This window comes from Odocoileus virginianus, chromosome 21, assembly GCF_023699985.2.
Source record: "Odocoileus virginianus isolate 20LAN1187 ecotype Illinois chromosome 21, Ovbor_1.2, whole genome shotgun sequence".
NCBI classification, from domain to species: Eukaryota; Metazoa; Chordata; class Mammalia; order Artiodactyla; family Cervidae; genus Odocoileus; species Odocoileus virginianus.
Genome location: NC_069694.1, coordinates 38,479,932 through 38,507,559, shown reverse-complemented (window position 1 = coordinate 38,507,559; position 27,628 = coordinate 38,479,932). Strand labels below are relative to the sequence as shown.

General features: G+C 44.7%; 1 protein-coding gene across 1 annotated transcript; it reads left to right on the top strand.

The window, feature by feature from the left end:
• Positions 1 to 656: 656 nt before the first annotated feature.
• Positions 657 to 18,657, top strand: C21H4orf54 (chromosome 21 C4orf54 homolog). Its single transcript, XM_070452168.1, has 2 exons — positions 657 to 6,090; positions 13,999 to 18,657. Exon 1 carries the CDS (start codon positions 682 to 684, stop codon positions 6,055 to 6,057), a length of 5,376 nt encoding a protein of 1,791 aa, XP_070308269.1. The 5' UTR covers positions 657 to 681; the 3' UTR covers positions 6,058 to 6,090; positions 13,999 to 18,657.
• Positions 18,658 to 27,628: the final 8,971 nt, after the last annotated feature.

Sequence of the window (27,628 nt, the reverse complement as noted above, 5' to 3'; positions counted from 1 at the left end):
AGTGTCAGTTCGGAACCACGTGGTGCTTTTTGGTGACTCTAATTAAAAGTTTATTTCAAGTGTAAAGTTTCAAGTCTCTGAAAATTGCCCTTTTACACTTTAGTCAACAGTAAGGGCTGGAGGAGTTCTTCCTATTTTTAAACAAACAGATTATGTTTCATAAAGTGGAACTTTGGGGAAGGAGGGAGAGAGTGTTTTATTCCTACGAAAGGTAGTATTACCAGAACTCAACTGATTTAAGATGAAAGAGAAAGAAAAGGCATAGATTTTCAGACAAACATAAAGCTGCCATATGTCCAAGGGAGATTTTGAAGTCTTTCTGGGCTGTCCTTAATTGATTTGAAATGCACTGCTGAATTCAGATTTCTTTAAGAACAAGGCGGGGGGTGGGGGGACACATTTAATCAGACTTGGGAATGAAAGACGGCAGTGAGTAAAGAATAATTTCATACTTGCTAGACATCCCCGTAATAGATTACATAGGACATTTGGTTGATTTCATTTAGAACCCACACGTCTTCTCTACCTCCCACATTCTCTCTTCATCTCAGAGCCTCTTCTCTCTACCCTCAAGTGTGGTTTCAGTATGACTAGGGAATAGACACTAAAAATATTTCTGGAATGACGTGACCCACTCTTACCCCATCCAGGAAAGGGACAAGGCTCCACAAGAAACAGCACATGCTTTCCTTTCATTTCTGGAAGTCCCGGAGTCGACCTGCAGATGCTGCTTCTTCCGTGGTCGATGGCATTCAGACTCCTAGCTGCCGACAGCGTCAGGCCAACAACTGGGCAGAACAGCTTGGCTGCTGGAAGCTGGCCACAGTCTCGGCCAGAGCAGCAGCCCCCTGGCCACAGACCACCTCTGCCACCCCACCCAGGAGCCTTCCTACCTCCCTCAGGTCGGCCTGGGCCCCGCCACAGGGGCTGAAGAACTGGGAGGTGGCGGCGGCGGTGGCAAGGGTGCCTGCAGCCTTGGGGCCAGTCCAGGCACGTGGGACCCTGCTTCAGGCTGCGCTGCAGCCCCTCCAGGGCCAGGGAGGGACCCAGGACAGCCCCGTCGCTCACCACTGTCTCCTCCTGTCGCTGACACCTAGGCGAGGGCTCAGAATGGAAGGCACCCCTCCTGAACCGAATCTGCAGGCCAGATCCAAGGAGGTGGGGGACGGGGTGTGCGGAGCTCAAGATAGCCAGGAGCTAAAGCAGCAGCTGCAGCCGCTTCCCAAGCCATCAGCCTCCTCCCTGCGAGAGGCAAAATATGTGGAGATGTGCGCTTCAGCTGGAGTCCCGAGGGACAGTCCCCGGACCATGAGACTCACTCGGGAGCAGCGCCAGGGGGATCAGAGGGGCTCGAAGAGTCCCCAGGAGAAAGCCCGAGACGAAGTCAGCAGTCAAGAGCACGAAGCTCCAGCCCCCCTGAAGAACTCTGTCCCCTCGGAACTCTCCAGATCCCAGCTCGCCAGTACCGATGAGGGCAGCAATCCCTTCTCTTCCTCCTCTTCCTCCTCCCCAGTGGAAGGAGCAGAAGGAAGTGGCCTGGCCAAGATGGATGGCACCACCACATCCACAGGGGCTCTGGCCACCTCGTCCTCATCCTTAGGCTTCGAGAGTGACAGTGGTGAGAACGCGCTGAGCTGCCAGCCCAAGGGAGAAGAAGGGGAAAAAGCAGGAGGCCGAGGAGGGGGAGGAAGAGGGAGATGTGGGGAAGGGGATGCCACGGAGTGCAGAGACATTATTGCCAAGTCTCAGGGCAGCCGGGACCCCCCCAGAAATCAGGAGGCCCATTACATCACCACCCACGAGATCCAGCTGAGCGAGGTGGAGCAGGACATGGACTTCGACGTGGGCCTGGCCTCTCGCTGGGATTTCGAGGACAACAACGTGATCTACTCGTTTGTGGACTACGCTTCCTTCGGTGGCAGCGACGAGACCCCAGAGGACGTCACCACCCTGACCGAAGAGGACGACGACAACAGCTGCTACCTTAGCACCACTCCCAGCACCAACGCCACCCGGACACCCAGCCCCAGCAGCAGCGACCCCGCCCGTCCCGGCGCGGGCAGCGGCGGCGGCGACACCAGCAGCACAGAAGTGGGCAGCGGCCCCTCGGACGGTGGCCCCACTCCCCCACCCACGGGGCCTGGCACGGCCACCCCGCGGGAGCCCTTGCCCGAGCCCCCGGAGGCGGCTTCAGGGGCAGCAGCAGCCACCGCCGCCAGCAGCTGTGGGAACGCAGCAAGCCAGATCCTCCTATCAATCAAACCGACTTCCCGGGCTATAAATGAGCCTAGCAACGTGTGTGCAAAGCAAAACATTATTTACGCTGCCAAGCATGAAGGCGACATGAGCCTCCGCGTCTCTACAGCTGCTGAACACAATTCCAGTTCGCTGAAGCAAGACCCGGCTGCAGCCGTGGCTCAGGACCATGCAAAGAAATTCATCGCCGTCCCTGCTCGCCTGCAGACCCGGTGCGGGGCCATCCGGGCGAAGGAGCTGGTGGACTACTCCAGTGGAGCCTCCAGTGCCGTGAGCGAGCTGGATGATGCGGACAAAGAGGTGCGTAACCTGACCTCTCGGGCCTTCCGGAGCCTCGCTTACCCCTACTTTGAGGCTCTGAACATCAGCTCCCGGGAGTCCTCCGTGCTCTCCGAAGTCGGCTTTGGGCGCTGGTCGACCTTCCTGGACTTAAAATGTGGAGGTGTCGGAGCCAGGGTGGAACAGAGCCTCCTGAGGAGCAGCGCGGCCTCCGTGGCTGCAGGGCTGAGGAAGGGCGGTGGGGCCAGGACCACGGCAGACCAGCTCTACATCCAGTCCAAGAAGTCCCAGACCAAGGCCTTGGAGTTTGTGGTCAGCAAAGTCGAGGGCGAGATCAAACACGTGGAGACACCTCTGTGTTTCCAGAAGCAGGTCCAGTCGGGTCCGCGCGTGGTCACCCTTCTCGAGCCTCTGAATTTACGCAGTGAAAGCAAAGCCAGCTCGGCCGCAGGGCCCTGCAAGGCCACCAAAGGCCCCAGCAAGGGCCCCGGGTCAGTGTACACGGACGATGGCTCAGAGACCTCCGAGAGCGGCAAGCCCGCCTCCCGCGCTGATGGCCCCCAGAAGTCCAAGTTTGCTTCTAGCCTGCTCAAAAATGTCATCTCCAAGAAGATGCAGCGGGAACACGAGTTCAAAATGGAGAGGGGAGAACTCAGTGACACATCCCACCATCACCTCTCCAGCACCTCCAAGGAGACGGAGGGCCCTCCCCCCGGGGCTGAGAAGCAGCGCGAGAGGGGTCTGCAGAGGCAGAGTTCTCGCCACTCGGAGGCCGGTTCCGAGTACACGGTGGTCAGCATGTCTGATGCCGGTGGGGAGGGGGCCGTAGCTGGGTCTAAATCCCCTATCTTCAAAGCCAGTGCCCCTCGGGAGAGCCACGCAGGCTCCGGCCGTCATTTTGCTGATGGACTCCCAGAAGTGTGTGAAATTAAAAAGAGTGCCTCTGAGACTGTCAAGGGCATCTTCCTCCGCAGTCAGAACAGTGCATTCCGGTCCTGGAAGGAGAAAGAGGCTGAGAAGCGAGAAGAAAGAGCCCCCGTCGGGAAGCTGAAGCTCCCCAAGGGGGGTGACTGGAGGGCTGACTTGGGGGAGATCTCTGCCAGCAAGTCCACCATCATGTCTCGCCTCTTTGTCCCCAACATCCAGCAGACACCCAAGGATAAGCAGCCGGGGAAGCAGGCCACCAAGTACCCTGCTGCTCAGGCCACCTCCACGGCAGTGATCCGACCCAAGGCTCCCGAAATCAAGATCCGCCTGGGGAGCGTGCAACAGCCGAGCTCGGACTTCAACATTGCCAAGCTGCTCACGCCCAAACTGGCCAGCGGCAGTGCCTCCAACCTCTTCAAGACCATTGAGGACAACAGCAGGGCCCAGCAGAAGCTCTTCCGAGGGGACAACCTGGAAAAAGTGCCCCAGTTCCAGGTGAGAGACGTCAGGGACAAGTCCAAGGTCCAAGGTCCCCTCCATCAGGTGAGAGATGTCCGGAAACTAATCAAGGGGTCAGGGGACAGCAGTGACAAGGGCAGCGTTACCCCAGAGCAGGGGCTGACTGGGCCCAAACCCAGGCAGCTGGCTCCTGCCGCTGGGGGATCCGGATCCTTATCCCCCATGGTGATCACGTGCCAGGCGGTGGTGAACCCCAGGGAGGACAGCGTGGAGCGAGAGCCCAGGGAGAACGCGGGCAAGGGAGGTGGCAGGGTCTTGAACTCCTCCTCGCCAGAAGGGACAGTCTTGGTGCACAGGGCATCTGGCAGGCTGCCAGTAGCCACCATAGCCCCCAATAAGCCTGAACAGGGCTCCTACCTGCCTGTGCTCAAGATCGTCTCCAAGGCTCAGAAGACCCCAGAGAAGGTCAAGGAGGAGGAAGTCAAAGAGGAAGGGAAAGGCCCCAAGACATCCCGGAATGCTCTGGAGAAGCTGACGGCGGCCGTGAGGTCCATGGAAGAGCTGTATAGCTTCAACAGGAACGAGTGGAAGCGGAAAAGCGACCCCTTGCCTCTGCTGACTGACAGCCATGTCCTGTCGCTCATCGCCAGCGAGGAGCGGGAAGGGGCCAGCGGCGCTGACCCCGACAAGTTGGCCAGGCGGCTGGGTGAGGTGGAGGAGCCTCGGGGCGTCGGGAACAAAGGCGGGGTGGTCCTACGAGGGGGCCCAGAGCGTCTACAGCGGAGGAACTCCAACCCCAGCACCGAGAGTGTGTCCGCCCGCGCGGCTGCCTTTGAGAACCTGGCCAGGGAGCGGCCCCGGTCCCTCTATATCCCCCCGGTGCACAAGGATGTGGACAGAACCCAGCCCCTGCCTCCGCTCCCCAGCCAACGGAACGTCTTCACAGTGAGTGCCAGCAGCACCCAGAAAACTGGGGGAGTCGCTGGCAAGTTCCCGCAAGGCCCTTCTCCGGAGAGTCCCTCGGCGGCCGCCAAGGGCATCAGATCACAGGGGCTGCGGTCCCTCAAGATCTCTCCGGCCACCCGGGCACCTCTGGAAGAGGTGACCAACAGGAAAATCAGCAGCAATTTGGAAAAGAGCAATAGTGACTGTGAGAATTACCTGACCATCCCTCTTAAAGGAAGCTCTGCAGCTGGAGAGCTTCCAGGCAGGCCTGGGGCAGGGAGGGAGGGACCCCCAGCTTCTTCGGCCGCGGCCACTCTCTGCAGCTTGCCCCCACTGAGTGCTCGCAGTCAGGTACCCACTAGTCCCAAGGGCTCTCAGGTCAGTGGAACCAGCCGGCCAGCTTGGCGCAGCAAACCTGACCACCCCCGGGAGACAGTAGCTGCCCCCGCGGGGCCTCAGAGCCCTGAGCATCCCCCCACCGCCATCTACCACCAGCAGCCACTGCCCTTCACCCTACAGAGCGCCCAGCCCCAGGTCCTCTGCTTCTCCCCGCCAGGTATGCCGGCCCCGGCACCTGCCGGCCCAGCTCCCGTCCCCACAGACCCCTTCCAGCAGCCCCCACCTCAGCAGACCCAGCGCAAGATGCTCCTGGATGTGACCACCGGCCAGTACTATCTGGTGGACACACCAGTACAGCCCATGACCCGGAGACTGTTTGACCCCGAGACGGGGCAGTATGTGGACGTGCCTATGACCTCCCAGCAGCAGGCAGTGGCCCCCATGTCCCTTCCTGTGCCTCCCCTGGCCCTGAGTCCTGGGGCCTATGGACCCACTTACATGATCTACCCCGGGTTTCTGCCCACGGTGCTGCCCGCCAGCGCCCTGCAGCCCACGCCGATTGCTCGCACTCCAGGGGGCGGTGAGCTCTCCCCGCTGACCGCAGAGCCCCCCAGCAAAGAGGCAGCTGCAGCATTCCCCGAGGCCCCCTACTTCATGGCCTCCGGCCAGTCTCCCGCCTCCTCTGCCTCCTCCGCCCCGGCAGCCACCCCGCAGCTCGTGGGGGCCAAGGGCTTTGCCCAGCTGCACGGCAAGCCTGTCATCAGCATCACCTCGCAGCCCCTGGGGCCGCGGATCGTCGCGCCCCCCTCCTTTGACGGCACCACCATGAGCTTCGTGGTGGAGCACAGATGATGGCCACCAGAAAGCCGGAGGGAGCAGCTGCTGGTGAGTGACCATCACTTTGATAATCAGGTTTAAGGGATTAAGAGCAGCCCTAATGCTCTGTGTTTGAAGTGGCGGGTTTACCGCAGAGGAGGTATTTTCGGAAGAATAGAACCCCATTCAGATTATTAAGGAGCTAATTTTCCTGCCAAGCTTCCTGCTCTCCCCACTCCTCAGCCCCACGGCTGGCCTTTTCCCTTTGACCTTTTCAAATTGCCTGAGTGTCTTTCCCACAGTGAGTAGGAGGGATCTCTCACGCTAGCCTTGGGTGAAGATTGGCAGGGGGGCAGAAATGAAAACCTGGTCTGGATTTTGTGGAGTGAGCTTTATTCCTTGCAGCCCCAGTGACAGAGGCACAGGACATCTTTGGAAACACCATTACCCTGGCTGCTCCTCAGAGTAAGGAGAGTCAAAGACTGACATTTTCTTGTTAAGAGGTTTTCTAAAATCTGCAGAATGGCTTCTGCCTGTCCACCACATCTTTCTCTTGAAGTTTCTTATACAGAGACTATTTGTAAGCTCTTGGTTTTGCTTTTAGACAATCAGAATACTTTGTTTAGGCAAGTCCAAAGTCTTTACAAAGTCTTTAAGGTATTTTACACACACACACACACACACACACACACACATACACACGCATGGCTTGACCCCTATGGGATGGGAGATTCCTAAGCTGCAGTGGCTCCTGAGATGGAGCTGCTGTGTTTGATCCTGTCTGTTCAGAGTGAATCCACTACGCTCTGCTGGGAATGCCTACAAGGCACCCTTTCCTATCTGCTTTCTCTCCCATCAGAAAAGAATCAGCTCCCCCGTGTTCCCCTCTCTAAATGAGGTAGATGTGGATTCTGACACGGGAGTCCATCCAAATTCATTGGTGGGAATCCTTGCTGTAACTACAGTCCATGGAACTTGATAGGAAGGGGAGCCCGGTTTTTCTGAACCAGGACACTTTAGGTCAAGCATATAAGGCAGGGGCAACCTTCAGACAGGCTTCCCTGGGGGCTCAGTGGTGAAAGGGAGATACAGGTTCAATCACTGGGTTGGAAAGATCCCCTGGAGAAGGAAATGACAACCCACTGCAGTATTCTTGCCTGGAGAATTCCATGGACAGAGGAGCCTGGCGAGCTACAGTCCATGGGATCATAAGAGTTGGACACAGCTAAGCAACTGAACGCACACACACACACACCCCCTTCAGATACAGCAGGAAGCTGCCAGCACTGGGGGACAGATCTGCCTTCTCCTTCTCCTGTTGTCCTCACGTGAGGAAGGGTTGTCCGCATAAATGCTTCTAAGGGGTTTCATGCCTTGGTAAGAGCATACTGAACTGGGAAAGGAAAGGAAGAGGGGAGGGACCTTTTCTATGCTTACATAAAAAAATAAGCCATTCCTGTCTTCTCTGTACTGAAGAGGAAGAGAGGAACATTGTTTCTTTCTGCAATGAAAAAGCCTTAAATTAGGAGGTAGGATCAGAATGCCAGCATCTTCTCACCGGTTGTGTGTTCTGGGGCATGCAAACTCTATAGGATCCATGACAACTGTGTGTCAATGATTTCTACTGCTCAACATTTGTGTGAATGTCAGATCATGGAACAGTTGTTGGAAAATATAAAAGCTTTCCAAATTAAGGGATTTTACTATGTGTTATATTTACTAGGCTGCAAAAAAAAAAAAAGAAAACCACAATAGACCACTGTTCAATAATTCTTGGATTTTCCTCTAAAAATTCAGGTAAAAGCACAACCCTCATTTCATTTCTAATCTAGAAATAGATGATTCGAATTCTGCCTTTCCAAGAATTTGCAGCGGGCTGTATGTAATGAACACAAAAAAGAAGGAAGGGAAGATTAAAGATAAATAATGTAACTGTTGTTCAATGTAGGAAATAAAGAAATATACATATGGAAGAGGCCCCAATTTAGAGATAGAGAGCTTTGCGGAAGGAAAGGAGTAGCCTCTAGACAAAAGTGTTTTCATCTTCTGGACAGGTGGGATGTTTACCTAAGGCTGTTTGGGAGCAGCTAATCCTGGGAGGCCTTTGTGTGAGTTGTGGAGGCGCAGGGCAAGGGGAACGGAGGACAGGGCCCCGAGGAGGGAGGAAGTGGCACAGGCTAGCTTCGTGTCCTGTAGCAGCTGCCTCTGGCCCTTCTCCCATCTGCTGAGTCTGGAGAGATTAGGCTGGAGTGGTTTCCATCAGACACAAATACAAACCCAAGTTTTTTGTACTAGAGATTTGAACAGTGATCTTTTTGAAAGCTTTTCCCTTCTTTAACATTTATTTTACTCCACAACCCTAAAGATAGACAGAAAGGCAAAAGCTGGCTTCAAGATTTAAGGCTACTCAAGAAAATAACTGGGGCTTCCCTGGTGGCTCAGAAGGTAAAGAATCTGCCTGCAGTGCAGAGACCCGGGTTCAATCCCTGGGTCGGGAAGATCCCCTAGAGAAGGGAATGGCAACTGACTCCAGGATTCTTGCCTGGAGAACTCCATCAACAGAGGAGCAGGGCGGACTACAGTCCATGGGGTTTCACAGAGTCAAACACAACTGAGCAATTAATACACATACACACACAAATACATACACACACAGAGGAGTTAATTATTAGCTTTCTGTGTACAGGTGAAAATCTAATTACCCAAATTCAGATGATAGCTAAAATCCTTCAAGACTCAGCATCCTGAAAGTTCTATGCCACTTGCCAAAGAAAAGTCAGGTTAAAAAAGGGAGAAATGTATAGTTCTTTTCCTTGTGTGAAAAAATTTAAACATGGTTCAGATATAGCAAAAATTACATGGTACACCCCCGTTCATCTGTTGGTGTTCGTACGGACAGTCAGTGTGAGAAGGCCTGGAGGCTAGTTTCAGTTTAAGATTTCCTTTGAAAATCAGACTTATTCTAGAGTTTTTTCTTAAGGTAGAGTAGGGTTTTATGTGCCCCTCTCAACTAAGAAGTCACAAAAGTGACTTGATCCAAACACAGCATTTCATAGAGAAGAAAACTGGGGCTTTAGAAAGAAGGGGTTTTGCTGAGGTCCCCAGAGAGGGAGAGAACCAGGACCCATGGGGCTGGCTCCTGGCTCCTGGACCACACTGCGTGCTATTTGTTTGTTGGTAGGAGTCATGAAACAAAAAAAGGATGGCAGAGGAGCCTAATGAGCCCGGGACTGGCAGCCAGGACACCCTGGACCTGCCCTGATTCTCTTGACTTTTGTAAAATGAATGTTTAATAAAACGCGCTAACTCCTTCATTCATTCCACGAGCATGAATTACATGTTTACACTCCATCAGCCACGGTGAACTCTGCGGTGAGGCTATGAACCCACATGTGACCATCCTATTAATACAAGCCAGGAGCCTACACTCCAGCTGGAAGACACAAGCCGTACACACAGAACTGCAAAACCAGTGTTCAAATCCTGTCTTAACCTTTAAGATTCCTTCCAGCTCAAATAATAAGTATTTCATCATCTATTTTTAGTTGCACGTTGTAACCAGGAGCCTTACTTTCTCCCCCATATAGATTTGAGTAAACCCAGCTGCTGCTCCTCTGGGATTATTCTGTTATGAATTTTCCTCTAGTTTCACTTTTATAGGTGTGTCTTTACTGTTTCTCTTCTTCCTGTGAATAAAATTGCAGTGCTCCCCAATCTTTGCCAGGTCACAACCCATCTCAGAAGCTAAGCAGTAATAGTATGTATTTTATTTGTATTTAGTAATGACATCACACAGTGTGACAAATGGACCAAATTTTTCCCAGCTGGTGGCCAGAGAGTTACAACAGAAACCCCCTGGGAACACACCAGTGTGCTGGGCATACCAGTTCAAAACTTCCTAGCTCTCTCCATTTTTGTTAGGCCTTTTCTGTTTTAGGCCTTTGTTGTTTGTTGAGTTTTGTTTTGGAAGCCCCTTCTCCACAGGATCTTTGATGCCTTTTCTGATGAGATTATTTTTGTTTTAGTTTTCTGTCATTTGAGGCATGTAGCTATATTTTTCCTTCCCTAACATATTCAGTCTAGTGCTTTCTCCTGCCCACCCACTTACATGCTGTATTTTTGCTTGAAAACTGTATCTGAGACTTGATACTAAATACCATTTACAAGGGCATAAAGATAAATATGTAATAATAACAACAGAAAACTTTCATTGGCACCGTGCCTGCCACCCAGTGGGGACTGCAATTATTTTGTTTCTTTTGAATGTCTTTTCTTTTTTTAATACTTGACCCATTTGCTTCTTCATTTCTGAGTGTGCCTTATACTGTTCTTGTATCATTGTTCTTTGTTTTTCTCCTCACTTCTTCAGAGTTATTTCTACCTCCTGAATAGAGCCCCAAACATCAGCAACTGAAAAGGAAAGAGAAAGGGAGCAGACTCAGGGGAAACTATTTTCATAGGGTTCTCTAAAGGGGCCCCATGGGGTCCTTAGATCATCAAACCCTGTCCCCTTATGTAAAAATTGCAGGAGAAACTTGAGGCTAACCCTTCTTAAGTCACAGTGTCCCTCTAGGGCAGAGCTGGGACTCAACACTGAATTATCCCAGACCAGAGTCTATTTCCATTTGCTTCTTTCTTAATGCTGCCCAGTCCCCTTCTCTTTTTCTCCCACTCTCCTTTCTGCTCCTCCATCCTGGGGTTGGGTCCACACCTTAGTTCCCTCTTTTCTTCCCTTTCCATTGGTTTGAGAATTTGCTTTCTATTTTTTGATAATTTCTTTTTTATTCCTCATTGTTGTTTCTTCTTTCCCATTCCCTTGAGGTTGATTTGGTTTAAAGCCCCACCTTGCTTCTTCCCTTCTCCTCCCTTTTCTGTTTGGAGTCAGTTGTCATCACGGACTAGACCGCTTCAAGGGCGGGCTTGAAGTGGCGGCTCCCTCACCTGTGTTCTTGCAGCCTCGCACATGAGGTCATATGGTGCGCTGCAGGCAGCACGCTCGACATTTCATTGTCAGCTCATCCCATGATCACATTCCTGAATCAATTCATCTATATCTGTTTTTTCCTACCTTGATTGTGGCTTCCTCTCCTGATGATTATATATAGCTGCTGTTGTATTATCTTCCTCTTGTCTTTTTTTTTTTTGCCGTTTCTTTTCTCCCTTTCTCTTTTCCTTGGGTTGTAGCTTTCTTCGTTCTTATTATTTTGTGCATTTCTCTACAAGTTTTTTTTTGTCATTGTATTTTCCTCAAACCTCTATAAAATTAATAAGAAAGGAAAATTAATAGCTAATGTGTAGTCATTTATTATATACCAAGATTTAACATCATGCTGCTTGATTCTTTAAGCCAGTGGGTACTTTCTTACCCCCATTTGACAGATGAAAAAATAATTTGTCCCCAGCTCAAGGGACCAGCTGAAATCCAGGCCCTTTGCATTCAGTGGCTGTGGGTTGCCCACTGTCTCCCTCTCTGCCCTGCACATCTCAGTTCCTTGTGAATTGTCCCTCTTTCTTAACTGGGAAAAGTGGGAGAGAATAAGGTAAGAAACTGATCCTGAATCTGGCAATGTAGCATATATTAAGCCTCCACGTGTGTTTCTCTTTTGATTAAAAAATTAGCTCTCCTTAGTCATTAGAACACTGTATGTCTCTTTGGGACTGTAATGTCCCAAAGAGAAAGTGTCAGCACTTCTAGGGGCTGTGTCTGCCAGTGTTTGTGTGGGTGGGGTGGGGGTAATCTCTGTGTGGGGGGGGTAGACAGCTAACTCGGGGGGCGGGGACAAGTGTGGGATGCCACCTGAAAGCAGGGTCTGCTAAATGCAGATTTAGCATTTCAGTCCAGAGGAAGCTGTGCGGCTTTGACTAAAACCCGGGTATGTGTAACTTGAAGTCAGGCCTCCTGGCTCAAAATCTTCTCCCAGCCAAATGACTTGCCCTCTCTGGGCCTCAATTTCCTCAAGAGGAAAGTGGGGATACCTTGCAGGAGCATTGTGAAGACTGAGTCATAAAATCACTGCAAAGGACATGGCATACAGTCCATGCCCTGTCGTAAGAGTTCAATCTTCCTCGGAGACTAGAAGCTCATCAATGCCTCAGAAGCCCCTCATCTTTCTGGGGCCTCCACCAAGGCAGACAGGCAGCCCTTTTTCCTGCATGCTCTCAGGGTGGACCAGGGGCTGCTACGCAGGATTTCTTGGTCTTTCTCCAAACCAGAGGTCATGCGCACAGCTCTGCAGTCCCCTGTGTGCTGCCTGACCCCCTGGGGCAGGAGTTGGCTGTGGTCAGGGTCCTCTAGTATCCCCCAAGCTTTCAGCATGTTGTACAGCTCTGGGCATAGGGCGCCAGCTGCGTGTGGTGATTTTCCCCTCTCTCTGGGCGCAGGCCTGTGTGGAGTAAGGGAGAGTCTGACCCAACCTCCCTGCTGAACTCTGTCATGGGTTCCGTCCTAAAATCATGGGAAGTCATCCAGGCCAGACTGCCTGGTGACAGGACAATCACCCCCTCCCTTCCCTGACTTCGTCATGACCCTCTGCCAGGGTCAACTGGCAATCATTATTCCAGCCTTAATAGGAACTGGAGCAACCTTATTACTCTCAAGATTTTAAACACAGTTCCTCTAAAGTTAATATATATTAGCAGAAGCAATATCCCACAAATGAGTGAAACGATGTTACCTAGACTACAGGTCCCTGAAAATGATCCCAGCAATTGGTAGAAACAGATTTCTCCTCCATTCCTCAGCTTGCTCTCCCCATCCTGGGGTGTTCTCTCTCTCTCTCTCTCTCTCTCTCTCTCTCTGTCTCTCACTGTTTCTCTCTGTCTCTTTCCCTTCTCTGCTCAAGGAGTCCTTGCAAACTTTGCTTCATGACAGGACTCAGCCTGAGTTGTCCTTAGATCCACATTGACATTTTTCTTCTTGGTGTCCTATTTTCTTTTCCTCCCCTCCATGCGTCCTAAGGTAGAAAAACTTCAGCAAATGAGAAGTTTCCAGACCCACAACAGTCCCTTTTCTCTTGAAAGTCATTTCTTGATATAAAGTACAAAAGAGTAAAATCAACAAACTTGAAATATATACATATGAGCTCTAAACCTACAATTAATCTTATAGACTTGTTTTTCCTGAAGCATATATTTAACACAGGTCAGTTTCTAGATGGCAGGATTAAAATATCCTTTGCCACACTACTCTGATTGCATATAATTGATTAGATAGCTGTTATTTGATATTTCTTGAAGGTTGTTTTTCACATGATAGAGTCGTCTAATCCCTAAAAAAATATTACCTGTAGGCCACTCTATTTCTGTCTTCATAATATTATGTTCAAATTTCAACTCCCAAAGGTTAATTTTAAAAAGTTCTTTAGGCAAAGTGCTATTAGATATACAATATATAGAGAGATTGACAGAAAGAAAGGGCTAATTTTCAGTAAGATTTTGAACATGTCAATGCTTGTCTTAGAATGGATTGAAATAAGTTATAGACTCTAACCAGTGTATCTCATTTCAAACAAAATGCACAGTGTGAAATTCCACATAATGTAGGTGGTGACCGTTCACTTTGGAGTATAGAGTTTATTCATTTAACTACATTAATAACTCATGATAAATTTCAAATGTTTCAATTTAGTTTAAATATCAGTTTTGCATGTTTTAAGAACATATCTGTTATACTATTTTCTGGTATGGATGATTTCAGTAAAACTAAATGTTTAACTCTAAAATAATTTTTGAATGGATTGACTGCATTTAATTCAAGTTTCAAAAAGATGTCCCATTTGGGGCAATTTCTTGAAGTCAGTAGGATGTCTAGTAGGTTCAGACACATTCTCCGATTTTAAAATGTGAACTTCAGCATTATTCATACTGAAATTAACCAAAGAGTTAAATAAAATGTATCTTGGCATTTTTCTTGCTTCTTTAAGAGTGAGATTTACTTTTATAACTGACAGTCTTTTCTTTGACTATGTTTGTTTATAGGAGCAGGACAGAAAGATGGACAAACCTTCTTAAATCTGAAGGCTTCATTGTAACAACACTAAGAATCACCTGAAAAACTTCCTCCAGATATGTTGTTCTTAGTTTTTGCTTCTTATAAACAAGTGTGTAAGTTTCTATATTTTTCTGAATAACCCTGTTAAGACAGTTTGTGTTATTGCTGATTGAATGGTTGCATTTTTTCATATGTAAAACTATTTCCTTTTGTACTTTAATATAAGCTTTCCCTTCATCTTTCCTTCCTGCATTTGTGACTAGGCAAACCATCTCTTACATGTTCTTGTAGTTCAGTCAAAACATACAACAGAATAAGATTGGTTTTATTGTATACAAAACTAGCAAATCAGTCATTTGGATCACAAATCTCCCTACAGATTCTTGGAATATATCAGGACTGGCTGGCAGAGTTGTAGCATTTGTCTGAGTTTAAATATGATGAGTCTGTATTTTGAATCATAGACCAGCCAAGCCTAGTCATTCTCTTGGTTATTTTTTACTTGTCCTTTTATTGGGTTTAGCATGATTTCAAATGTGATTGTGAGAAACAGTGGTTTTAACTTTTGTGCCTTGTTTTAACTTTCCCATTGGTATGATGCCATGACACTATTTGTTGCCTTAAAGTAGAATGGTTTGAAAGACTGGAGAGCCAGTGGTTGCATTTAAGATTAAGGTCTTGATTTCAGAAAGGTATAAAATATCTGTTTCCCTCTAGAATCCAAGCTTTGCTATGAGTGTGGGAGATTATATTCTTCTTTAATGATTCCCTCTATAGTTGCATACTCCTCTCTCTCACAGATTGTTTGGAGTCTGAAGTGTGACCTGTTTCGGGTAGTGGAGTAGAAAGTGAACTCTGATTCTCTGACTCTCTCTAGCACTCACCATACCAAGAGCAGTGATCTAGGTTTGTATCACTTGCTCCTTATGGTTCTAAGAGATGTCGAGAATCCAAATCATAGAATCTTTCATTGACATTCAGTACTGCCTCAGTTGTAGCCCACTTCTGAAGGTTACTTTAGTGAGTGTTCATGGTAAGTTTTGAAGAGCTGATTGAACAGATAAATATTTAGCTAATCATAATTTATAAGTGAGTCAATATATATTCAACAATGTTAACTGGAATATTTCTTACTTTTAAAAAGAATAACTTGAAGGTTCTCCTGGGCTTTTCAAAAGAGGAATCTCCTCTTATTTACTTACTTTTTCAAAGATAAAGCATTCTGGTAATTTTTTAAGCCTTCTTTTTATTTTATTGATCATCAATATTGATTTTTGCTTAAATTACATCTTGAAGCCACAGAATTTTATACTGTTCATGACTGAAGATAGTCATGCTTCCATCTCAGTTGTACTTTTTAAAAAAAAAAACCTCAATTTCATATTCAGGGCCTTCCTAAAAGAGATCTTACTCTGAAAAGAAGTTCTTTTGGGTAAAAGGAAGGGTTTGAGACAGGAATAGTCAGCTCTGGTCACAATTCAATCAGTCATTGGGCTGATGAGCTATGAAATGAGGAGACTGCCTCTATGAGATATGGAGCATGAAATATGAAATAGTCTCTGTATTTGGAAAAGATGCCCTTGTGCCATAATTGGGGGAAGTGTTATTCCTTTGTTATAGACATCATATTACTCAACTCCACCAACAGATTCACCCCAGAACTTAATTTTTCATTACTAGGAAGTGTCTCTCACAGCATCAGCCCTTCCTTATATTCAGTAGAGATGTCCTGGGTCTGGGTCACTTAATACTGAAACAAGAATGTAGACTCAGCTAAAGATCTCAAACATAATGCTCAAATAACTTACAATGCTTTCAGAACACTGAAATCTCGAGTATTGAACATATCCTGTGAAACTCAGATAGAATTTCATAGCTAGAGCCAGAATTGACAAGACTGTTTCAAAACTACATGTGATTCTTAGGAAAATCCAGTGCTGGTCTTAAGTAGTCAACTATTTCCAGGTATCCAAAAAGAGAGACATCTCCTTTCCTAGAGAATGTGGTGGTGCCTTACCTACCAAGGCTCTGGGGATCCCATAAGCTACTATCACTATTTATCATTCTTTTTCTCTAACAGATCTGAGCCTCAAATTTTCACATTGAGGTAAACTAAGAAAGAAAGAACTTTTCATTTGTTGGCCCTATCAGAGAGGCCACATCCTCTGAGAAGCTGCTTTGGTTGTAGTAAATGTCCAAGTGGTTAAAAAAGTGATTTTAAAGTAGTGTTCTATGAACACAATATCATCTGTGATAATTTCATGGTTCTCTATTTCGTCAAGCCATAAAAACCAAAGCTGCCAGGCAATTTACCACCTCAAATGATAGAGGGGGACATTTTTAAAAACATGAGGTAAATCTAAATCCTCACTTTTCATTGTTTTATTTCTTGAGGTTGTGTTGATATTTGAATGAAGTAGTTGTGTCCTTCCTTATTCAATGAAAGCTAAGTAGAAAAAGCCAAGAGTATATGAAACCTTCTGGCCCATAAAACCATCACCGTAACAGTGTCCTTTCAGCTACCAAGCTACCTTTTTATGGTTTAAATACACAAAACCACTAATAAAGCATGTAACATTTCCTATAGGGTGCCTGGAGCTTGACTCTAATTAGAATTGCAGAGTCTGGCTTTTGCCATCTCTTCTTGGGGTTACATGTGAAATGTAGTTTTCCAGATGAACCTTTGGGCATTTTGCGTAGAAATCTTGCCCCATTTCCCCTTTTTCCCTGTTAGTCAAACAGTCAGGTTGAAATATGCTCCTTTTGAATTGTTGTTGGAAAACTGAACAAATTTGTAACCAGTACAACAATTTAATTCACCAGAATGTATTTTCTTGAAAAACACTCTCTGAAATTGCTCTCAGGATGAAGTGAAGCCCAAATATGCAGTTGATGACTTAACATATTGGCTCTCTGTATGTCTGTCTGCATCTATGTTATGTCTGTATGTGTATGGCTCTCTGGATATCATTGAGCAAATAAGCTAAAACAAATTACACTTTGACATCTTTATGATGAATCTTAAATGTTAACATGCACTTCAAAACCATCCTTATGTCACTCAGAAATATGTAGCTATATAAATCATTTTAATTTCAGATTTGATTTCATCATTCTTGCCTCTTAAAGAGATTTAATGCATTTAAATTATTTTCATATTTCATAGAAATGAAAGTCTGTGTTTGCCACAAATTGAATGCTCATGCTACCTGAAATAATACTTTGGACTGCAGGACAGTGTTGATTCTTAAGTAGACTGACTAAAATCTCATGATAAGTATATATTATATGTGCATGAGAGGACACATTCGGTAATAGTCTCTGTGTTTTAAAACCATCACGGTACACATTTTCCTATGTGGTGCTTGAGGAGTTTCATTCTACAGTTTACAAGGTGTAGATTTGCACCCCAAATTCTCAGGGTATGCTATTTTACCCAAATACTTGAAAGAAAAAGGTGCCCTGTATTTTATCAGTACTGTTGAGGGGAAAAATTATGTGTAGGTTTGTTTTAGAACACTACTTATAAAAATAAAATTTACAGAATATGTTATGCTTTTACATAATTTCTAAAGAGGTATATGTAGAGATATGATATATATTTTCAAGAGACTGTTTCTATATTCTTAACTAATTTCTGGGTCCTAAGTAGACCTCACAGGTGCATAAAATCATTAATAAAGCATGTAGCATTTGCTAAGTTGTACCTTGAGTTTGAATCTGATAAGAATTGCAGACTCCGGTCCTCTGGGGGAAAAATAAAAACACAGGTCCATCTGTGGCACGTGTGATTACAAGGCCCAGGGGAGGATTCTGAAAACTGGAGTATTGATATACCCCATGTCTCAGAAGAGAACTGAACCTTCACAGCATTTGTAAGCTGTTACCATTCTTGTTTCATGTTGCAACTTAGAGCATATTATTAGTTGTATTCGTATTTGATTCATAATGGTGCAAAATAAAACACACACACAACACATCAAATTTGATTTCTTTTTTTAAGTTTCATACTTGCTTTTTACAAGCTAATGTTAATAGTAAAAAGTCCCTTCCAGGGCTTCCTGAAATTACCTATCATCCCTGTATACTTTTCCTAGCAGGTAGTCCTTTCTTTTTCTCCCCCTTTGAAGATGTTGGTTTCTATATTTACACTGAACTCATTTTATTGTACAGTAAAGACAGTGGTGGTTGAAAAGAATGTGAAGACTGAGGAAGTTAGGTCCCAAACAAAGGAGAGTAAATTGTGTGGTAAATGGAGAAAGATGTTGGGTAACGCTGAACTATACCCCTGACTATGAAAAAAGCCAGTGGGAAATGGAAAGAAGGTGACTATTTAAACTGCTCTCATGATAGAAATCTTGGTGGAAGAGTTCCTACTTGAGATCTGATGTGATTAAATTATGGAATGCAGTGAGCATGCCCAGTGGGACTGTGAATCCAGCCCAAAAGCTCTGAGAATTACTTTGTCAGTGTATTGCATATGGAGAAAACTACCTAGACAAGGACTCTGTGAGACTAGCCTACTTGCCTTTAATTGACTGCATTTGTAAGTGATTGTGCGATCTTGTGTAATGGTCTTTTGATTCTTTTGAAAAAAAATGTTTTGTTGTTGTTGTTTTTTCCAGTAAAAGTAAATGCAAAGAAAATGTGCATTGTTTTGTCTTTCTTTTAACTCAAGAAACAAGCTTTGGACATTTTCCTTTTTTTCTGTCTTCTAACAAATCTTTCCTTTAACTTAAAACACTCTATTATAATGTTTCACATCCAGGTTGTATTAGTTTTCTCTTGTGGTAACCATAAACTTAGTGGCTTAAGCCACTGAAAATAGTGGCTTCAGACAACATGAATTTATTATTTTATGGTTCTTGACGTCAGAGTCTGATATGGTCTTTCCTTGGACCTAGAGTATTTCACTTAATCAAGGTATCTAAGGCATCTACCTGCTTGCATTATGAAGTAGCATTGTGAGGGGCATCTACCAAGATATGGGATGCTCCACTGACACCAAAGAGCAACCCAGTCAACGAATGTCCCCAAGGGTCCACACTGAGGCCCAGGAAAGAATTTGTGGTCATCCCCTTCAAAACAAACTAAATGAGGTGCACATTTGGAGACAGGGCAGGAAGGATCAGCTCTAACACTGAAGTTACTATAAACCTTAATAACTGCATTGTGTTATTCCAGCAAGTTTCACTGCAGTATACCCATTCTGTCCTGAGTATTCCAGATTTGAGACTGTATATATGTGGCAGGGTTATGGTGAATGCTTATGATAATGGCACAGAGATTAGCAGGTGCCCCATCCCTGCAGCCTTTTCATACTGTTCGTGAAAAGGCTACAAAAGTGTTGGAGAAGACTCTTGAGAGTCCCTTGGACTGCAAGGAGATCCAACCAGTCCATCCTAAAGGAGATCAGCCCTGGGTATTCATTGGAAGGACTAATGCTGAAGCTGAAACTCCAATACTTTGGCCATCTCATGCGAAGAGTTGACTCATTGAAAAAGACCGTGATGCTGGGAGGGATTTGGGGGCAGGAGGAGAAGGGGGTGACAGAGGATGAGATGGCTGGATGGCATCACTGACTCCATGGACATGAGTTTGAGTGAACTCCGGGAGTTGGTGATGGACAGGGAGGCCTGGCGTGCTGTGATTCATGGGGTCGCAAAGAGTCGGACACGACTGAGCGACTGAACTGAACTGAACATCCCTGCAGCCAGCTGTGTCAGCAAACATCTTTAACCTAAGCACTAGCACCCCTGTTCCGAATAGCCCCCTGCCGTCTCTGGCACTAGAGCATTTTGCTGGTTGTTGAGTTCATTTATGCTTTACTCATCCTCTATGGCTGGAGCCTGCTCCCTCTCTTCGTCCTCTGCTCCTTAGCTTCCTGGCTCAGAATCCTCTTATTTTCCTATTATTTCTTATACAGAGCAATTTAGCCACCTAACAAAGCCCTACTGAAGCAGATCTTCTGTAGTATGTCCAGAACCATTGTTCTCATTGTGTATTGCTGAGTAACAATCCACCCTAAAACTTAGTGGCTTACAAAATACAAAACTCATGTATTTAACTTGTGAGTCTGCAATTTGGGCAGAGCTCAGCATGGAAGGTTTGGCTCTGCTTTTCATAGCAGCTCAACTTCTAGGGAAAATCTACTTCCACAACGGCCCCTTCCTGTGACTAGAAAGATGATAATAGTTGTCAGCTGGGAGTTCAGTTGGAGCCAGTCAAGTGCCTCACTTCCTCTTCAGCTGGGCCTCTCCAAGGACAGCTTGAAAACTGATCTGAAAGTGAAAGTCGCTCAGTCGTGTCTGACTCTTTGTGACCCCATGGACTATACAGCCCATGGGATTCTCCAGGCCAGAATACTGGAGTGGGTAGCCTTTCCCTTCTCCAGGGGATCTTCCCAACCCAGGGATCGAAACTTGGACAGCTTGGGCTTCCTCAGAACATGGTGGCTGGATTCCAAAGATGAGGATCCAACAGACAAGAACAGACACTGCCCATTTCTCAAGGCCTAGTTCAGAGTGACACAGCATCCCTTTTACTCTATCTGACACGCATTCACAGAGCCTGAATTTCAGTGGGCAGAAACATAGTCCCACCTCTCAATGGAAAGAGTGTCAAATAATTCGGGGACTTGTTTTAACCACCATCCTAATTAAAGAGTGCTTTTAAACAGATACTTTTTAAAGAAGGAATTTTAAAGTTAGTTCTTAGACTAGTGTGGGTGAGGTCAAAGATTCTAGAAACAATCTAGAATGAGAATGGGCTATACAAGGTTTGTTCATTGACATGTATACACTATACACTATCGTGTGAAATAGATAGCTAGTGGGAGGCTGCTATATAGCCCCAGAAGCTCAGGTGAGTGCTCTGTGATGACCTAGAGGGGTAGGAAGTGGAGGGGAGGGAGGTTCAAGAGGGATATATGTATACATATAGTTGATTCACACTGCCATACCCCAGAAACTAACACAATATTGGAAAGCAATTATACTCCAATTAAAAAAAATAAAGATTTGTTGGGTGTGCTTTATGTGTGTGTTGAGCATATGCTGGAATTCCAGAGGGCGGAATCTCACTGGTGTATTTCTAGCATGGAGGGAATTAATGTTCTTTAGGAATGAATGAACGTCTGCTGTATGCCAGGCATTCTGATTCACGAAGAGGTTAGGATTTCAGGAAGCCTTTAAACATGGTGAGAATGCCTGATACGCTGATGAAGCTCTTTAGTCTAAGCCTTGTCGAAGGCATGGAGATTGAAAGAGGAAACTGGCCAACGGCCGCAAAGAGGAGATCCATGCCAGCACCCCAGCATGGGGCAGACATGGAGCAAAGAGGGCTAGGTGTGAAGAGAAGCAGAAAACGGCGTGATAGCAAGAGGCTGAAAGTGAAGCAGCTGCTTAGCTGCGCAGAGGGCAGGGAGCTGTCGAAGGGCAGCAAGGAGAGGAGCGTGTGGGGCAGCCGGATGGCCCAAGCCCTTTAACAGGAAGTTTATCCAACAGAAGTGGTGTGAAAAGGCAGTCGTCAAAGACACAGCAAAAATTGACATATATTTTTTCTGCCCCAATCAACAGATTGCCCCTTGAGTATAATCATCCCTGAAGGCTTATGTGCCTTCAGGACTACTGGATAGAGTAAAAACAGGTTTTATTACACACGTATGTATATTCCACACAAAGAAACACTAGATAGAGCATTATAGGATAACATTAGAATATACATACAATATGTGGCATGTTATATATTATTATAAAGAGAGAATTGTGAGATAATGCATATTACTCCTAGCTTGTAGTTGCATTCAAGAAATATTAACTACCAACAACAAAAAAAAGAAATATAAACTACTACAATATACCTCTCCATTATAGCACATTTGCTACTGAAAAATTCAAGTTCACTCCTATACAGTTTGCTTAAAAATGCCTAAACCACTTACTGGGATATCTTCTGTTTGTAAAAATAGAACATGTTCTTTGAAGGAAATTTAGAAATGTAAAAATAATCTAAAAACTAAAAAGTAGGGAAAATTCTTAATCACTAAGCAAAATACCTCCAGAAACAAATATTATTACTTGCAAGTGTATTTGATAATTTGCATGCTATTTTGTAGTCTATTTTTTCCATAAATTTATAAACCTACCTTCTTAACTTCCAGTATTTTTAAAGGAATGTTTTTTAACATTAATATCTTATTTCTCATTCCATGTTTACTTAATCTCATACTTTAAGCACTTGATTCTTATTGTTTGGGGCTGTGAAAATAATGCTGCCATGAACATAGTTGAACACAAATCTTTCTAAGCATCTCTGATGATTTCCTTGAGACAAAGTCCTCTAATAAAAGGTCATGAACAATCTTAAAACTTTTGACACAGATATCTCCCTACGATCCACCCCCAAACATGCAAACACCTTATTTAGAAACTTCATATTTTAGCACTTCACTTGTATAAAATTATCCTTAAAACTGAGGGATGAGAAGCGCCTTGTGATTTGCTGAAATACATATTCACTGCTAAAATACAAACACTTGCTTTCAACCCCCCCCCCAACAACCCCACTTTCTAAACACACACACACACACACACACACACACACACACACACACAGAGTTTGCAAACTTTAGAAGAGACTGGGAGTCTTCTTATGACTTTAAGTATCTTCTTTTTCTCTAGGGCAAGGCTCTCCAAGTGTGGATCTAAGCTTGAAAAGCTCACCGTTTATAATTCCCAGGTGGGTGGTAGATGTACTAAGTGTACCTGCAAGCAGGTGGCTCAGTCATTGGCAGCTTCTATGCGCAGGAAATATGATGGAAGCTGTGCTTGGGGAGATTCGTTTGGGCAGAAGGAAGGATGAGAGACGAGGAACTGGAACAGCCGAATGTTGGTGTGTTTGGAGAGTATATGTGGCAGGAACTCGAGGGGTGCTGTTTGTGAAGAGTCATGTGATTGAAGCTGGAATGAAATGTTGAATTTGAGTGTGGAGAGGAAACTGACTTCCAGATTTAGGAGCTCAGAGTGAATCCTGGGCAGGTAGCGGAGGACAATGATTATGTGCTTGAACGCTAGAGGGAGACTCCTGGATTAATCCTGTATTCTCTACTGGTTATGGGATCTTACACAAGGCCCTGAGTCTCTCTGTGCTTAGTTCTCCATACAGAAAATGTGTATAATTACAGTTTCTACCTTATAGGATTCTTCTGAGATTGAAATTATATGCCACCTATGAAGTGCCTAGAGTAGTGTTTGGCGCCTAAGAGGTTCTGTATAAAATGATGAATCATAGTGTAACTGGGAGACTGTGGAAGACTTTGGTGAAGTGCAAATAATTAAGTCTTAGGAACTGTCTGATCATCCCATAAGTGCTTTGGCTTCACCAAGGTCCCCTCAGATTTTATTGAAAAGTTGATGTCTTCTTCCCTAATTGGGGAATATATTAGAACATCTTCACTCATAAACATCTCTTTGTATCTCAATAATTTGATTCAGCTCACACAGAAATATTACTTATGACTGTGTTTATATGGTTGATCTTCAAGCAAATTGAGTGGGAGAAGTTTAAAAAACTGGGGATAGGTAACCCAAAGCAGAATGGAGGTGACTCACTTTCACCAACAAAAGAATCAGGTAATATAATCTAAAGCCTACTCTGGAAAGAGAAGGTCCAAACTTTTACATGTAATCCTAGAAGATTATGGCAGGAATCTTTTTAGTAAAAATAGAAGGATGAAAATAGCATACAGGTTTATGTGATGTTCCAAGTCAACTGTGAACAAATTAAACTCTTATTAATAGGAGGGTAGCAAAGGATTACTAACTCATTCTAGATTAATGTTAATCCCACTATGGAAGGTAAATGCTTAGTTAATATACCTCCAATGGTGGACTTTTTATTGATATCAACTTTTATGCTCTTCTCTAACCTCATCAAATAGAATATGCAATCATGCAGTAGGCTCTGCGAGTGTGAACTGCTTGTCTGCACACTTAAGCCACAAACAGACCTGACTCTATCTGGGGGTTTTAGATGTCCTGGATTGTAAAGGAGTAAAAGAGAAGCCAATCCTGGTTAAGTAGTAGCTGAAGAAAGGTAAAGAAATCATGTGGTCTTATTCCAAATCGCCCTCACAACTGTCCTCCCCTGCTTCCCACTCTCCTGGATGCTGCCTGTGAGAGGCTCAGATATCCTGGCCACACTGCACCAAACCCTGAGAGTTAGAGAAACGTGACCACTGCTATCTCACTAGTTGGAAGGAAGAGGTAGAAAGTATCAACAAATATAATTTTGTTGAAACTGATCATTGATGACTAAGAACATTGCTCACGACATCGCTAATACTAAAACAACATTAATTAAAGTGGAAAAGAACATTTATCAGATGCTACTGTGTGCTCTGGTGGTGCAGTTGGTAAAGAATCTGCCTGCAATGTGGAAGACCTGGGTTTAATCCCTAGGGTTGGGAAGATCCCCTGGAGAAGGAAATGGCAATCCACTCCAGTATTCCTGCCTGGGAAATCCCATGGACAGAGGAGCCTGGTGGGCTACAGTCCACAGGGTCGCAAAGAGTCAGACACGACTGAGTGACTCAGCTCAGCACTGTGTGCTCTGCACTATATATATTCATTATCTGGAGGAATTCTTCAAACCACCCAGTGACATAGGATTATCATACCTATTCTGAAGAGGACAAATAGAGCCGTGTGCCCCAAATCATTCAACCAACAGATTGTAGACCTGGAATTTCAAGCCACAACCTGCCAGTTCCACCCATCTTCTGTACTCACTGTCTCAACTGACACCTAAATTAATGCAGAAAGTGCAGGAAATATTTGATCAACCTGAGTCCAGAACAGACTCTTCATGTCAGGAGCCAGCTGAAACATGTGGGACGCCCAATGACAGGATAGACATCTTGAACTCTGTCCCTCCTCCCTGGACAGGAGCATATTTAGACTATTTTTAATGTTTTAAGCTTTCAAATAAGTTTTTATGAATTTTAAAGTAAAATTAATTAGTGAAAATAGAACTGGAGTATTACCAAGTGATTTGAGCCTTCCTTCATGTTCTGGGGTTATTATCGTCCCTCATTGCTCTCACCCCCAACACCATCGTCACTAGCACCACCATCTTTGCTATGTTCACATTCACTACTTCCATTCAATGTTCAGCCTCCAAGCTCTAGCCAGGGCATTTAAGCAATAAGAAAACTAAAGCAATTTATATTGGAAAGGAAGAAGTAAAACAGTCTTTACTTACAGATGATATGATCTTTTATATAGGAAATCTTTAGGAATCTATCATAAGATATTAGAACTAATAAGTGAGTTCAGCAAGGTTGCAGGATACATGATCAAATACAAAAAATTGCATTTCTATACACTTGCAATGAAAAATTTGAAAATGAAAGTAAGAAAACAATTCCATTCACAGTAGCATCAAAAATAATAGAACACTTGGAATAAATTTGACAAAAGAAGTGCAAAACTTATCCTCTGAAAATTACAAAACATCACTGAAAGAAATTTTAAAAGATTTCAGTAAGTGGAAAGGTGTCTCACATGCATGGATCAGGAGAACTAATATTGTTAAGATGGTAATACTTCTCGAACTGATGAACAGATTCAATATAATCCTTATCAGAATCCCAGCTGTGTTTGTGGAATTGACAAGCTAAATCCTAAAATTCATATGGAAACTCAAGGGACTCAGGATAGCCACAATAATCTTGAGAAAGAACAAAGTAGGTAGACTCATAGGTCCCAATTTCAAAACTCACTATAAAGCAACAACAATCAAAAGACTATATCCTACTGGAATAAAGATAACATGCAGGTTAATGGAATAAAACTGACAATGCAGATATTAGCCTTTATACTTACAGTCAACTGATTTTCAACAAAGATGTCAAGACAATTTAATGGGAAAAAAAAATACTTTCAACAAATGCTGTTGGGACAACCAGGTGTCCACATACAAAAGAATGAATTTGGAGCCGTACTGCACATCATACATAAAGATTAATTCAAATTAGGTCAAACATTTAATTTAGAGCTAACTATGAAACTCTTTCCTGGTGGCTCCTGCAGTGCAGAAGACCTAGGTTCGATCCCTGGGTTGGGAAGATCCCCTGGAGAGGGAAATGGCAGCCCACTCCAGTATTCTTGCCTGGAAAATCCCACAGACGTTGGAGCCTGGTAGGCTACCGTCCATGGGGTCGCAAAGAGTCGGACACAACTGAGTGACTTCACTTCACTTATATCTTTGTGACCTTAGATTTCCAGTGGTTTCTTGGATGTAACCAAAAGTACAAGCAGCCAAAGGAAAAATAGATTACTTGGGTTTCACTACAATTAAAAACTCTTGTGTTTCAAAGGACATTATCAAGAGAGTGAAAAGACATCACACAGAATGGAAAAATTACTCAGAAATTATTTATCTGACAAGGGACTCACACCCCAAATATACAAGGAATTCTTACCACTCAATAATAAAGACAAATAATCCAATTTTTTAAAGGGCAAAGGATCTGAATAAACATTTCTCCAAAGGAGATGTAATAATATGCAGTGGCTAATAAGTGCATTGAAGAATACTCAACATCATTAGTCATTAGGGAAACACAAATAAAAACAATAGTGAGGTACCACTTCACATCCACTAGGATGGCTATAATTTAAAAAGGGCAGTAAGATTGTTGTTGAAGATAGGGAGATATCAGGAACCTTATACACTGCTGGTGGAAATGTAAAATGGTGTAGTCACTTGAAAAACAATTTGGCAATTCTTAAAAGTCTAAACATAGAATTGCTATTTGATCCAGCAATTCTACTATGAGGCATATACCCAAGAGAAATAAAAATATATGCTCATACAAAAATTTGTACACAAAAGAATTCATAACAGAACTACTCATAATAACCAAAGGTGAAAACTACCCAAATGTTCACCAACTGTTAAATGGTATATTTATATAATGGAATATTATTCAACCATAAAAAGAGTAAAGTACTTATCACTAGTGGTAAAGAACCCACCTGCCAATGTAGGAGATGTAAGAGACGTGGGTTCAATCCCAGGATCGGGAAGATCCCCTGGAGGAGGGCAGGGCAACCCACTCCAGTATTTTTGCCTGAAAAATCCCATGGACAGAGGAGCCTGGCGGGCTGCAGTACATGGGATCGCAAAGAGTTGGACACGACTAAGCATGCACACACACACACCACACAGGCTGTTATCACAGAAGTAGCTGGGATTTGCTAAGCATCGCATGGCCGGGGCTTCTTAGCTCACATCTTGAGCTCAGTGCTCTGCATCAACTTGCTTTTGCAACAACGGTATCTCTATAGAATGTTTCCTCCAAGGCCAAGGCCACCACCACTACCAGTAAACCCCAAGCCCTCCTGCTTTTTAGTCCTTATTCTTTTCTCAATAACACAGTAAGTGTGCTGGCCCAAAGTTTTTTTTAAAAAAAAACTTTTTTGGGGCTTAGAGCTTGTTTTTAAGAGCTCTGACTGCTGCTGTTTTCAGCAGTGTGTTTTCCAAAGGATTCCGACCACTCACTAGAGCACCTGGCGTATTCTGTAGAGCTGTAGAGCCTCAGTTGTATATGCG